Genomic DNA, 14,610 nt, shown 5'->3' on the forward strand with positions numbered 1-14,610 from the left:
CTTTAAAGCCTTCCCTCCTTCTTATGCACTTAACAGATGCTTCAGCCTCCAACCTGCTGACGTTTTTTTTTTGTCTCTATTCAAATGTTAACTCTCGGGGTGAGGAGTACAACAACTGGGGGCCCTTCTACTGGAGAAATGGAAAAGTATGGAAATATGTACCTGGCAACCCGCTGTACCGTAAACAGTAACACGCTGTGCGAGCTGGAGTGTCGATTAACAACGAGAGAAGTTAGATTATGTCATGTTTCTAAAGACTTAAAAAACAACCCCAAACCATGCTACCAGTACAGCTGTTGACTACAGTGACTCAGACTGTGGATATGATGCACGATTCTGCAACGTTAGTGGCTCCGATTTGAAATGAATTGCTTCATTTTATTGCTGCTCGTTAGACCAGATGATGAGTCTGAGGGGGGGACGTGGTTTCTGCTGAGGTTGCCTGACTTTTAAGATAATAAGCCAGCTTTCTGACATTTTCCCAGAAGCCTCAGCGGGACATTATTGAAATGAGGTCATTCTACAGATTCAAGAGCAGTGGTCACCGGTGACATCTATTCACACACGCAGCAGGTTTATCGCTTCTTACCCATGAAACCACTCGGCCGTTGAAACATGGCAGCTTGGCGCTGTCGTCGGAAATCTCTTCCTTCACCACCCTGAAGAGAAGGGAAGAGAGACACGTTGAGGCTCGGCAGGTAGACGTTGCTCCAGCTTCATAACATTATGGGATGTCTGAACGCTACGGTGGGACGAAGGAATGAGGGCTGAACACAACTCAGGGACATTAAATAGTTTACATTAAATATATTAGGCTTTGACAACAACATGGCTGAACTAAATCAAACGCTGGGCTCGGTTGTGACAAGCTGTTCTTGTCTGCTTGCCATATTCCTTTTTACATGCGTTTCCAGATGTTTTATGCATCAGCCTGTGGCTAATGCAGCGGAAAGAAGAGGCTGTAGTCCAGTAAAACTTAAGCTTATGTTCACTTTAGCTTTAGGTCAGGCTTAGCTGACCATTTAAAGCAACCGGTCACTCATTCACAATCAATGTGCAGCATAAAAAAGTACAATTATATCACTAAATATAGATGGAAATACAAATACACATAACAATGAGCTCTCAGTAGCAGCCACTGAGAGAGCCCAGCGTCCACATGGCCAACGCTCCTTAAAGGCAACACATCCGTATGTCCATCCTTCTCTCCTCCACGTTTGTCAGAAAGACAAACATTTGGCCTCACCTGTCTACCCCCCCCCCCCCCCCCCAACTCGTTTTCTCCCTCTCTGCATCCAGACAGCGGATGAACAGATGCAACGTTCTTCTCCAGAGAGCGCAATTGTCTTCATTCCTCGGCCCATCCAAACAAACAAGTGACCAGTCGGAAGTCAATGCACAAACAACCCTGAAATATGCAGAGACATGTTGGATTCCCCCTCCCCCCAGTCTCTTGCTACTGTCAAATTCTTTCACACCCGACACGGCATCGCATTTCTACCAATAAGCTCCCTGATCGCGGACGTACACAGACGAATATCTAATAACTGGGAGTGAACACGACCCCGCTCTTTCAACCCGTTTCCTCTCCCCTGTGGAAACCCCTGACACCCAGCAAATGGCCTCAGTCCAGCCCCAGGTTCCCAGCACCGGTCCACGGACCCCCCCCCCCCCCTGCCACACACACAGCTCGACAGCTGGCCTCATACCAGGGGAAATGAAAACACACACTATTACACACTCCTCTCCTGGGTCGGGGGAAGAGAGAGAGAGAGAGAGAGAGAGAGAGAGAGAGAGAGAGAGAGAGAGGGAGAGGGAGGGGGAGAAAAATGTCCCTGCGTTGATTGGACAGCTGACTCAGAGCTATGTTTGAATACATTTATTTTCTTCATCTGAACTGGAGATATGTAAATGAGAGAGCGTGATGCCAGGCTGCAGGACTTTGTCTGCCGTACTCTCTCTAAAGACTTCTCCTTGCTCTGCTGAGTGAGTCTTTTAAAGACGAGGACATTTCTCCTTTTGGAAAAAACACCAACAAAGTACAAACAGCGGTCTAAACATGTCCTGTCCAGTTACACAGGGACAAGCTCTTAATTAGACCGCTAACTTAGAAACTGCACTGGTGACTGTGGTACGGCTAGTCAAGATAAAAGAAATAACGGAGGCCGTTAAGACGAGTCGAATGAGACACTGTATGGTCATTTTGAGAGGTTTTTGCTGAACTCTATTGCATTACAGAGACACAAGAGGAGCGTCTATCCGTGGAAACATTATTAGCCAAACGACTGGAAATGTACATTCTTCCCAATTTCCTGACATTTGTTTGGCCAAACAATTGAAATCAAAGAAAATCAGTTAATCAGGGATGAAAATAGTCACACGTCGAAGCCCCAGTGGACACAATTTAATTCATGCATACAAGAAGAAGAGTTTACTTGATAACACTGACTAAAGGCGGTCCTCTGTAGGGCTACAAATGACTATTTCCACCATGTACCACCTACTTTATGAGTATAAAACTGTCAAGACGCCAAAACACAAAGCTCCCAGAGCCCCTCACAAAGCAGCTCACCTCATTTGGGAATCTGCATTCTCACTTGATAAATAACTGAAATAGCGATCAACACATTTTTGCGGTTTGCACCGACCGATTACTCAACTAATCATTTCAACAAGCGAACGCCAGACGTGGAGGATCTTTACAGGGCACTCACTCTCAGACACATCTCTGAAAGTCAGTTACTGGTGTCGTCGCTATTATTCATTCAAACGCGCCGCATGCAGCTCTGACCAGGCCTAATGAGAAGACATCTCCATTTCATCCGGAGGGGTTTTGAGCTGATGTTGCGGCTTCCTTGACTCCGATTGGTGCCATCCAAAGAGGAACAAGTTTTAATACTCATCCAAACACTACAATGCATTTAACAGAAGCCCCGAGGGTCCCACTGGGGTGGAATTAACCACAAACATGCATTCTTCTGCAGGAGAAGGCACAGCAGCTATAGACAGAAGAAAAAAAGATTAATTGATAGAGAGGAGACAGCTCTTTCTGGAGGAGTGGATAGGGGAGAAAGGGGGGGGGAGAAAGGAAGGGAGGAAGCTAGGGGGAATGAAAAGGATGGCTGGCAGGCCAACGTGTTAAAGAGGGGGGAGACAAAACCCTGGCTTCAGTCCTGAGAGAAAGAAAAGGCGAGGATTTCACAAGATGATGGACTGAAGGAAGGAAGGAAGGGAGGGAGGGAGGGATGAGGATTAGGGCAAAGGAAAGCAGCAGGGACAGGGAATGCCTCCCATTGTAATGATGATGTTTTCTGAGAAATGTCCCAGCCTCCATAGCCTTATTATTGATAGACCCACTTATATACATTCATCACTAGTCATGATCACTTCTGAGTAAGGATGCGTTGGTTGAATGGCGACCTGCACGAGCAGCTTCAGTGTATTCCTTCTGGGACAAATACACGACAGCCGGTCACGAGATAGGATTGCACGACTTTTTGTAAAGCAGGCGATTTAATAAAGTTTATTTTGAATTAGCCAAGCTTTTTAGTGCGAAGTTAAAGCTCCTCCACGCAGACAATACAAAGGCACATTTAAAGTATTGTTTTCCAACAACAACATTTTAAGTATCTCGAGCTTTAATAACTTTTAGGAGCTTTTATTTGCATGCAAACCACAAATATTCCCTTCTTCAAAAAAAAAAAAAAAAAAAAAAGGTAGAAAAAGTCCCAGCAAGCTCACCCGAAGTCCTGGTCCATAGACTTGAAGAAGAATTTGTAGTTCGGCTTGTTCAAGACCTGTTTAAAATCCAGCAAAGTGATATTTTCCGCAGCGATGGGTATCTTCACCAAATACGGCGTCTCCTCTTCGTCGATGTGGTAAATTATTTTGGTTTCCGCCATCTCTGCGGTCTGCTTTTCTCCCAAAGCTGGAAGTCCCCCCCTCCCCACAAGAAGCGCACTATACGCGGCGAGGTGGCGTTAGGCTGGTTGGGTAGTTAGCTCGCGGCTAGGCTAGGTGGCTAACGAGACTCGGCTCAGAGGTGAAACGATGATGGCCACTGAGATTTTTTCGGTCCGAGCCAGAGGACGTGAACGCGTAAAGCCTGCTCTCTCTCTCTCTCTCTCTACCGACTCTTAAAACAGTAAAACACTCGCACTGCCCCGCATTGTTACCGAGGGGCGAAAGAAACGACGGACCCGCTACATTCACACGACCTATCGTTCACTACCAACAACTTTTTCCCCCAACAAAAACATACAGGGGAGGGGGTCCGAAAACTTTTCTCCACTTTTTGCGAGCCAACGCGGCGTGTGACGCAATCACGTAACACCCCCCCCCCCTGTTTTTTTTTTTTGTACGTACGTTTTTTGTACGTAACCTCCGTTTCCCCCTTTTGTTGTGGTTTGTATTAAGAAATATAGTTATATGTAAAGCCATTTGTAACTACCGCTTTCAGATAAATACAATACGAGTAAAAAGTACAAGAGTAGGTAAAAGTATTAGCTCAGGATTATCAACCGGGCAGCCTCGGGTCCCAGATCCTTAGAGGTCCCAAAGGTCCTGAACATTTCAATCAGTTGGTTACTTTAATGACTGCTAATTTATTTGGGATAATGCTAATAAATAGAAACTGAAATGACAGAGGTCTTTAGGCAAGTCGCTCTTTATTACCCGTCTTTGTTGAGGGCCCTGTATCAACATTAAGAAAATCCTTTTATTCCACCAAATTACAACAAACAAGCAATTAAGGGGCCCACAACAATCTTGCAAAGGGGCCCCTAAAGCAACAGCAGACTATAAACAGAATAAGTTTGCTGTAATTTATACCACAAAAGAAAGAAATCCATCCATATATGATGAAACTAAATACACACTGCCAATCTTTGGTGATATTGTAAATATAAGCACACGACACAGTGTTACATATAAAGTAGCTTTATTCATGTGTGCATTGGCAGGACAGTCTTCAGCTGCATAATAACAAGCACAGAGAGTGAAACTTCATGAAACCTGAGAGAAGACGTTTAGTGTTTAATCTTTTATTTACAGTCACCAAGTACACCACTAGAGGGAACTCTTCATCAATCTATCATTAATTAAAGAGCAACAGGTATGCAGTACAGTGATTGGTATTATATAAATAAAAGTATAATTTGAGTTGGTCCCATAGCTGCACTTTACTTTTACAGTGTGACTACATCATGACTCTAAATCAACAACTATATCGGCTATAAAAAAAAAGGAGATAAACCCTGTTTCCTTTTAAAGTTTCCTGTTAAAAAACTGCGGCCCGAACACCACCACGACCACGCAGGTGATCACGAACAGCACCCAGAAGGTGACGGCCAGCACCTGTACCCGGAACAGCGTCTTCTTGCTCTGCTGTATGACCTCGTCTTCGCCCGCCAGGCCCGGCGCCGTGCCGTACGGCCTCTCCGGGTGCATCTGCTGCACCCGCAGGCTGACGGTGGGCAGGATGATGAAGCGGGCGTCTCTGCTGTCGCCCTCTAGGGAGAGCACCACTCTCTGGGTGACGGTGGCCAGGCGTGTCGCCACGGCCATGGGCAGGCGGAAGGCCACGGGGGACAGCCCGGCCAGGATGCGGGAGTTGCAGGGCAAGGAGAGGGCGTCTCCGGTCTCCAGAGGGGTGAGGTGGCGGCAGAGGGGGCAGGGGAGGGCTGGCGTGCTGCCGGCGGCGTCGAGGGGCTCGAGGGGACACAGCTGGATCCTTTTGAGGCACTCAGTGCAGAAAACATGGAGACACTCCAGCATCCGGGGGCATTTGTTGTACTGGTTGTAATCCTGGTAGCAGATGGGACACTCCACATCCATGGGCTCCCCCGGGGTGGTGCTGAGGCTGAGCACCACAGCAGCTGGGTCCCCCTGCTGGGGAGCTGGGACAACACCCCCCGTCATGGTGGGAGGGAGGGAAGGAGTTGGGTGCTCAGTGATGGCAAGATGCAACTTGTGGATGGATCTTTAATCAACAGAAGACGGTAAAATCTGTAAAGAGAAAATAACCTTTACTAAGACGGATAGAGCCCCAGAGGCTTATGTGGCTTTTTTAAATGGCAGGATCTGCTCCCCCTGGGATGCTGCTATGTTTTATGGACAGATTCCACAGCCCATGAGTCATGGGTTCATCCATTTAAACACACAGCCATCCGCTGCTCTAACCATTACGCTACCTCTCACAATCACCCGAGCCCAGTGTGTGCTGGCCTGTATGGGAATAACAAATATCAAGAAAAGCTGTAAAAGGAAGTAATGAGTCACTGTAATGATGCATGTGTGCACATCCACTTTTCTCCACTCGCAATAGTTATTATTTTAAAAAAGGCCACTCCATTGACTTTAGTGAGTATTATTCAGTCTGAAAAAACAGTTTTATTTTCCAGAAAATAACCCCGATGACGTCATTTATCTCGGCTTCGACTTTTTTGGTATAGCTTGACCTTTACCCGAGACTAAAAGTGAGAATCTCGGCTTCATGGTGAGTCAATTTTGACCATTCATTTGTGAATTAGTTTCTTGTAAGTCTGCCAACTTCATAGAAGTGCAATACTAAAAATAAAAGTTGTTGGAGTGGCCCTTTAACATGAAGGACCATTTGAAAAGAGGATATTGAATAACTGTAAGCTGCAGAGCCTGGTAGACAAAGAGTTTGCCACCAAGAGTTAGATAAAAAAAGATTGATGCTACTTCGTTCAATAGAGAGCTGCAGCCAGTTAGCTTAGCTTAGCATAAAGACTGGAAACGGGGGGGGGGGGGGAAGCTAGCCTGGTTAAAAAGATCCATCTAACCTCAAAACTTGTTTTGAAATCTTCAGTTTATGTACATATTTAGGCTACTTGTTTTTCCTAGTTTTATGCTAAGCTAACTTGCTGCTGGCATTAGATTTGCTTTACTTTACTGACACTTTTTTGTTGTTGTTGTTGTTCACATGGGACAACAACCCAAGATCACTCATGGGGGGGATTGTTGCTAAGAAGATGGAGTCTCCTTTGAATTGGTCCATGGCAGCACATCGTCTGAAACCTTTTTCTTTCACAAGTCTACGCTAGAATCAGAGCAAAAATAGGAGTTCAAATATCATTTACACCCACAATAAGCATTTTTGCTTTACTCACAATATATGTACTGACAACCTGTTGTGAAAGGGTAATATTAAAAACCAGCCCTGACCGGCTGCTCCGTATAAACAAATGAGCTCTCTTCTATTCAGGCCATCGGGTTTCAGTGAGATTATATTGAGAGAAACTGGCAGCGATCCATCTCGACACCCAAGAAGCAGATAAGAGAGCCACTTACCGCACCCCCTCCCCCTTTGATCAGTGCACACTTTGATGCTCGCCTCCGACCCCTCTCACTGCTCTCACAGCTCCTCATGTTGGTACAGATCTCATCCTGGCGGGGTGTCTTCCTCCCTCTTCTGCGTGCACATTAACCACTCAAATTTCTACTTCTCCCGTATAGGTATACGAGGCTGAGGCTCGGCTTACTGGCAACCCTCCGGTTTCTTTTTGCTCCTTCTTAACTTGATGTCACTCGTCCTCCTCTCGATCCGCCCGAGTCCCCCGTGGGGCATCTCTGTGGTTTGCTCGGCAGTAATTAAACCCCTGGTGATGTGAAGGTAACCAGGACACACAAGGCAGAAAATGAGAGATTCGGAGTCGACTTACTCGACTCTACTTGCGTATTATGTTATTATGCTTCCCACACAGTCAGCATATGTTAAAAATAGCTGGGTGAATTAGGGTGCAGTTATTAACAGCCTTACACGTTTCTACATGTTCTTTTTCATATTTAAAAACCAGCGCACAGTCGAGTGGGAGTCAATGACTAAAAACAAGGGTGAATAAATTGCAAGCACACGATGTGTGTGTGTGTGTGTGTGTGTGTGTGCGTGTGTGTGTGTGTGTGTTCAGAGCGTGGTGTGAGTGAATTATTGACACACATGATAACCTAGAGTACGGTGCACCCGGTTGAATGATTTCCTTGTTGACAGTTTGTCCTGTACAGATGCAGACGCCTAGTCAGCTATTTTCACTGTCACAATGTCAGGCTGAACTCTGTTAACTAACTTTCACGAGATTCAAAACTGATTAGTGGGATACAATAAATGTGCTGAGCTCGAGTTCCTCTGAGGTGAAGCCTGATATACTGAGGCGAATACTTTGTGACATGATCTTTAAGCCAGAAGTTACTAAAAGGAATAGACCAGACTCCCAGTTTATAATGAGAATCAACTGTTCCTATATGTGGGTTAGGGCAGTTTTACAACCATCAGACCAAGCTGAAAGCAGGAATATTGTTCATCCTGTTTACAAAGAAATCCCTCCTTTAAACTGTAACGGTTGACGGTAAATGATGGTCGACAAAATCCACAGTCTTTGTTCTGTAAACTCTGAAGTTCTGAAGTCTTTTTTAGTACCACATTCCCGCTTTGTGTTACCGTCTCTGTGCTGTGTCTCAGTAGTGAACACACAAGGAATCAATTTTACTTGATTTGTAACACAGGCTGTTGAATATTACTGTTAGCGTCACATTAAGTCTAAAATACAGCTTTGAGCAGTGACTGGTCATTTTGTTCCCCATCACTCACTTACACTGGAATCACTTTAAAAAGGGATTTTACAATTTGTTTTTCAGGAACAACTAGTACTACCATCAGGTCATTAAAGCTGTTAAAAGGTGACGATACATATCAAACATATCGACATTATTGTTTCGGGATGAGTACAGTAGGCTATAGTAGATCACTTATGCGTTAAATTTAGCAGCCCTAAAGACATGAACTCTAGCTCAGAGCAAAAACAGCCGTTTACTGTGAAATGGTCACAATCAATAATCATGTTTAAGAGTGAAGTATGACTTCATCAAGGTTATTTTTTATTTTTTTAAATATAACTATAGAGACATTTCCCTTTGAACCATCTCAGTTTTGCGGGGAAAGTTTTCTTTTGTCATCAGGTCAAAAGAAAATAAAAATAATCACCTTTACTCTAAGCTGGGGGCAAAAAGCAGGAATGGCTGGGGAAAAAAATTAACAAAAGACTAACACACACACACACACACACACACACACACACACACACACACACACACACAGCGAGTTTGTTATCATTGGCCAGGGTTTCAGCGGATATCACCATGAAAGGAGTTCATGCTGGAACAACTGATATGAGGAAACTTGTTTGGGGTTTACCATGGAGAGGAAGAGCTGACGTCACTACACCCACACACACAGACACAGACACAGACACAGACACGTACACAAGGGCGTGGAGGGGTAGCACCAATAGAAAAAATAAAATTAGATTAAGTGGGGGGGAATCTTAAAAACACATTGTTGCTTACCTTCAGACGGAGCTTTTTGAGCTGACATTCTTCTCAAAGAAAACACTCAATTTTCCAGTATGTTGTGATTATAAATCAGCAGAATATACGTGGTATAATGTCTTGCATTAGCTTGACCCTGGCTGTGAATTTGTCCTGTATGCGAGTCACTAATGTGTCCATATACATTGGCCCATGCGCAAGACACCCACAAAGAGGTAGGTGTGTGTGTGTAGTGATTAGTGTTGGTATATAGTTTCATTGAATCAGTAGCCTATTTGGAGCTTGATGACTCATGTCACAGTTTATCCCGTCATCCTCCCACACACACGTTGTCACACCCCGAGATATAAACTCTGGAGAGCTCACCTTTTGATTCATTGAGACTTCACTCAGACACAGCCCGGGACCAGAAAACAGGATGTTCTCAGAGCACGAGTGCGGGATTTGTTACCGGAGCTACAACGCAGGCCGTCGGTGTCCCCGGGAACTCCACTGCAAACACAGCTTCTGTGAGAGCTGCCTGCTCCTGCTGGCCCTTTCACGACCCCAGGGACCCGATGGGGCCGACACACTCATCGTCTGCCCGCTGTGCCGACACACCACATCCATCTCCGGGGAGGGGAGGGTGAGAGCCGAGCTGAGGGTGGACGAGTGCGTCCTGGAGCGGCTTCTAGTCTCGGGAGTCCTCGACAAGGAGGAGGAGGAGGAGGAGGAGGACCCGGTCGGTGACGTTCAAGACTGCTGTGACGACACCGAGGAGCCGACGCTTCCCGAGACTCCAGCCGAGGAGAGCGACTTCTCCACGGGCTCCAGAGGCGGGAGGCTCCGGCGGTCTTGTCGGAAAGTTTGGCGGATGGTTAGCGGGAAGGGCTCACAGCGGGGGGCCGGAGAAAGTAAGTCAAGCGCTCATTGTGGTTCATGATAAGTTAATGCGAGAGGGCATTTGGGAGTTCTTAAAATGAACAGTTTGTGAATAGGGTTTGGTGGTAACAGTAAGTAGGCTACTTAAAGTATAAAAAGCAAAAGTAGACTACAAGTACTCCGATGCAGAATGTCTTCTTTCAGTGTTTTAAATTATGGACTCTTCAAGGTCCTGAAAGATGATAGCCTTTAGTGTTTTATGTTGGGTAGACTATGTAATAGTTTGTACACACAACATACTATTCAGATAAAGTATTCTTCCGGGACTTTAAGTGCTCTCCTGTCTTATTGGGGGGGCAATTTAAAATGCTATCATTCCTTTTTAGTACACGATGACCTCATTAAAATCCCAGCCGGTCTAATCAGCAGCATAGCTGAGAACACCTGTGAGGTTATGGGGCCTTTAATCCACGCTAACGATGGCTCTTATTTCATCAATTGATCATATGTAACTAGTAGCTATAGTTAAATAAATACAAAGAACCATATATCTCTTGTGTAAGTACAACTAGCCGATATGAATTTTAGTTTAGTATCAAAACCCAACCCAGAAGAAAAAGTTATATTTGAAAAATAAACATTGGATGAATATAGATCTTTTTCTAATGTGTCCTGTCTTCCTTTCAACAGACTGTATGACCAATGACGACTTCAGGGCCATCGCCATGATGGCCAGCTACATGTTTTAAAGAGTCCACCACTTCAGATACCCGGCCTAATGTGATACTATTTGAATGGTTCTCCTTTGCAATATGGACTTGTGATTATGATGGTGATAAAACTATGCTGGCAAGATGCATTCATCAATGATTTAAATTCAGCTTTTCTACTTTCTGAATGCATGTTTAAATGACGACCACTATGATGCTGTTGCAGTGAAATGAGGAAAAAACTTGTGAATGGCACTAATGTATATGATAATGTATATATTTATTTTCATTAATGTATTTAATTTGGAAATATTGTTACATATTTAAGGAAAATTAAACTGTTCTGGTTTCAACTCAATTTGAAGCTTTTTTTTTTTTTGATGGGAATTTGGGTGAGTCAGTGTGTGCATTATAAAGAATCAAACGATTGCCTAGCTTTGGTCTGCCTGTGTGTGTGTGTGTGTGTGTGTGCATCAAGTCTCTACAGGCCTAAGCTGACTTTACAAAGTAAAAAATTCCAGAAGGAGGCAAATGTATTCTCTTGTTCAAAGAAAGTAAAAGATGAATACACAAAGCAGGGGAAAAAGAAATGACAGAAATTCTAAAGTGTTTTACATGAAATTGGCCAAAAATGGGAAACCATCCGACACAGACTAATCCAGGAAGTGGGCTACTTGAGGCCAGGTGAACGGCATTGCATCCAATCAGACTCACGACCAGCAGCAGTGTGTGAAAGCTCAATGTGAATCACTTGTTTTTGACAAGTGAAGCGCATGGATCGACAACACCACTGCGGCTTATTTTAAGGTCTGGTAGAAACCCTGGCAAAAGAAGCTGTCCATCATGTTAGAAACCTCTTCTCTCCACTCAAGGTAAATATCAATTTAACAAGCTTTCCACCAAATGTAGTCATAAAATCTGCAAGAGGTTGGTGATTATTTTTGAGTGACGGCATTATGATCCCCATTAAATTACAACAATATTCCTGTGGGTGTTTTTCTCCTGCAGACTCTTGTTGGTTTGTGCGCTGGCTTGTGCAGCTGTCATGCCGTTCATCATGTGTTCAGATGCTGCAGTAGGTGAGCAACACAAGCAGGCCAGTAACTGTAGCGAGCTAATGCTCATCTTTATGAGAAGTTCTAAAGATGTCACGAGGATGATTTGATTAGGTGCAAGCTTTCTCTTTGCAATTTCACAACAATGTAGAGAGATGAGGTTTTATTGTACTGTAGGGATTTATAGCAACTTATGTAAATGCATTTGGAAGTGTATTTGATATTGAGGCATGGTGATACTAAAATAAGGGTATAAAATGAGCATACAATATCAAAGTAACAAATTATCAGAGAATGACTCGTTATTTCATTGTCCTCTTTCAGCCAGTCCCCCAAAAAACCACGTGGACACTGGAGTGAGGCACATCGTCTGGAGACGACTGTATACTCCACACAGTCAACACCGTCCCCTCTTTTCTGGTCTGCCATCACTCCAAACTGGAGCTAACAGCGAAACTGAGAAGAGTGGGAATTACGGAGGAGCCTCGTCAATCATTTACCATCAATCAAATCCGCCACGGTTAACAGAAAGTAGCTTCAGCTACAGTAACAGTCCAGATAACAAACCATCCCGAGCGGGAACAACTAGTGTGCCGAGTGGAATGAGCCCGGCAAGCAGCTACCGCCCTCTCTCTTATAATTCATACCCAGTTATCAATAAAAAAACATCTTACAAAGAGGCTGCCAGTCCCTTCCATCAGAGCTCCAGTCCTCCAGAAGGGTGGGACTCCAAAGAAGCTCACAGATCCTACATCAAAGAAAAAGTTCCCAAAAATGACTCTCCCTCTCTTTTTTCCTCTCAGACTAGTAGATATTGGAGTTCATCGCGGCTAACTTCAAGAGGGCTTTATAGTGGCTATAAAGAGACAAATGAGCACTCTTCGGCCGGGGCGCAGAGAACATCTAGTGGGATTCGATTAAGCAAATCTTTCGGCCCCGCGAGTCAAACTGCCCCTCGTGCACCATCAATCAGCAGCAGCTCTGTTATTAAAAGCATCCCCAGCCCAGAAAAGCTGACACCATCCAACACAGATTTCTCCCAGGGGTTGCACTCTGCGTCCGGCAGCAAGACACCAAGACTCAAAAAGATCAAGTCGTATCTGTTCAAGGACTCTCAACCTGCTTTTGGTGGACATGAGACAGTTCAAACGGTCCGAGACAAGGGACCACATAAGCAAAGGGCCTCTGAAGTCACTAGCGGGGTTTCGTCAAATGTTAAACAATTACAACAATCACAAAGAAAAGACCCCACCAAGAACATACCACATCGCTCTGATAATGCCAATCCCCTGCAACATAATAATAATGGGGCCCATTATGGTGCTCAGACGGACGGTTTCGGCAAATATCGACACACAGCTCGAATCTCTGCTCGAAGGAAAGACGGCATCTTGGGAAGTAACTATGCGACTGGCAGCAGTAAATCTGTAGTAAGTAGCATCAGTGATACAACCACAAGAGGATCAATGCATGCGTCCACACCTGGACAAGCCATAACAAAACCCTATGGCTTCAGAAGTTTGAAAAATTCTAAATGGAGTGCTGCAAAGGAGCCGCCTATTCCCTCCTCAAGTGGCTCCAATGACAGGACCAACTCTGGACGATCCAGCTTCGACAAAGGAAAGGGCTCTAAAATCACAAATATGAACCTTCCCTTGTCGCCAAAGTATAGCTCTGGCCGGGGAGAAGCATCTGCTGCACAGGCGAAACCCGACAGGACACCTACAGAGTACTCTGCACCGTCTCCTGGCACACATCAGGATCTCACATCAGGATTTAAGGAAGCCCGGCCTCGGCTACCTGATAGCAACCCAGATCACAGACGGTTCGGAACCCACAAAAGAATATATGGCTTCAAAGCATTTGGCCCTCGAACACTCGAGGCAGCCAAACCTCCAGTCAGTGAGCCAGATGAGTCTGCCAGAGTCCAGCAGGCTTTAGAAGGTTTTAGACTTGGAAGCCTACAGGTCTGGCAACCAAAGATAAGCCGTATAAACACAACGAGCCGCACTGAGCCAGGCAGTGAAGACCATAAACTACTTTTAAAGACGACAGGAAGCGCTGAATCTGTCTCCAAAGTTACACCTGACGAATACAAAAAGAAACACAAGATCGATATGCTCTTGGGGTTTCCGTCTATTCAAAACAGAACTGAAAACGCTGATGACAAAGCGCACAAAGTAAATCCGGAAAGTCACAGAATCTCCTCTGCCTATTTCAGATCAGCGGGGGAACTCGACACTGAATCCAGTCCCAAATCTGAGCCAGGAACACCGGACAAAACCGAACTTTTCGCAAAGATGGCGAGCCTGCTCAACAGCTCCACCAGCAGCACCGTGAGAGGCCAAGCGAAGACGCTCAATGAATCTGCTCCCATCAATGACACTGCAAAGGAAGCTACAGTCGGGGTCGTAGCTCTCACCTACGGCGACATGCTCGGAAGTGCCTCGTCCAGCGGTGTCGCAGCTACAACCCAGACACCAACCACACCGGCCGACAAGGACGACTTTCGAAACTCCTCTGCTGCAGCCGAGCAAAAAGAAGGAGCGGGGAATTTGACCTTAAACTCTGAGGAAGCCATGCGTAGTGGAGACAACACGAGCAGAGGTCCGGAAGACGTTGAGGAAAACAAGATGGCC

The 14,610-nt window shown here is 45.2% G+C and overlaps 4 protein-coding genes across 7 annotated transcripts in view; 2 read left to right on the forward strand and 2 right to left on the reverse strand.

Annotated features, from left to right (window-relative positions):
* The window catches only part of dvl2 (dishevelled segment polarity protein 2), an 11,504-nt gene extending 7,211 nt beyond the window's left edge, over positions 1 to 4,293 (reverse strand). The window contains exons 1-2 of the mRNA XM_031851412.1: positions 3,742 to 4,293; positions 590 to 659 (exon numbers count right to left, since the gene is read on the reverse strand). Coding sequence (XP_031707272.1) covers positions 590 to 659; positions 3,742 to 3,902 — 231 coding nt within the window. The 5' untranslated portion in view covers positions 3,903 to 4,293. The remainder of the gene's footprint in view (positions 1 to 589; positions 660 to 3,741) is intronic.
* A 406-nt stretch (positions 4,294 to 4,699) lies between these two features.
* On the reverse strand, positions 4,700 to 10,065 carry LOC116385835 (E3 ubiquitin-protein ligase RNF152). 4 transcript variants are annotated; one of them, XM_031851589.1, is made up of 3 exons: positions 9,712 to 10,065; positions 7,315 to 7,622; positions 4,700 to 6,006 (listed from the first exon to the last, which is right to left on the reverse strand). In XM_031851589.1, the coding sequence occupies exon 3, from the start codon at positions 5,917 to 5,919 to the stop codon at positions 5,266 to 5,268; it is 654 nt and encodes a 217-aa protein (XP_031707449.1). In that variant the 5' UTR covers positions 5,920 to 6,006; positions 7,315 to 7,622; positions 9,712 to 10,065; the 3' UTR covers positions 4,700 to 5,265. The 4 variants fall into 4 exon arrangements, with proteins under 4 accessions (XP_031707449.1, XP_031707450.1, XP_031707452.1 ...); XM_031851590.1 differs by having other exon boundaries at positions 9,002 to 10,065; XM_031851592.1 differs by lacking the exon at positions 7,315 to 7,622.
* Positions 9,659 to 11,269, forward strand: LOC116385836 (RING finger protein 227). Its single transcript, XM_031851593.1, has 2 exons — positions 9,659 to 10,238; positions 10,897 to 11,269. The coding sequence occupies exons 1-2, from the start codon at positions 9,764 to 9,766 to the stop codon at positions 10,953 to 10,955; spliced, it is 534 nt and encodes a 177-aa protein (XP_031707453.1). The 5' UTR covers positions 9,659 to 9,763; the 3' UTR covers positions 10,956 to 11,269.
* An 83-nt stretch (positions 11,270 to 11,352) lies between these two features.
* The window catches only part of LOC116385460 (uncharacterized), a 3,561-nt gene continuing 303 nt past the window's right edge, over positions 11,353 to 14,610 (forward strand). The window contains exons 1-3 of the mRNA XM_031850958.1: positions 11,353 to 11,788; positions 11,925 to 11,995; positions 12,296 to 14,607. Coding sequence (XP_031706818.1) covers positions 11,760 to 11,788; positions 11,925 to 11,995; positions 12,296 to 14,607 — 2,412 coding nt within the window. The 5' untranslated portion in view covers positions 11,353 to 11,759. The remainder of the gene's footprint in view (positions 11,789 to 11,924; positions 11,996 to 12,295; positions 14,608 to 14,610) is intronic.

Source organism: Anarrhichthys ocellatus, unplaced genomic scaffold (genome assembly GCF_004355925.1).
Source record: "Anarrhichthys ocellatus isolate YVR2014 unplaced genomic scaffold, GSC_Weel_1.0 scaffold11, whole genome shotgun sequence".
NCBI classification, from domain to species: domain Eukaryota; kingdom Metazoa; phylum Chordata; class Actinopteri; order Perciformes; family Anarhichadidae; genus Anarrhichthys; species Anarrhichthys ocellatus.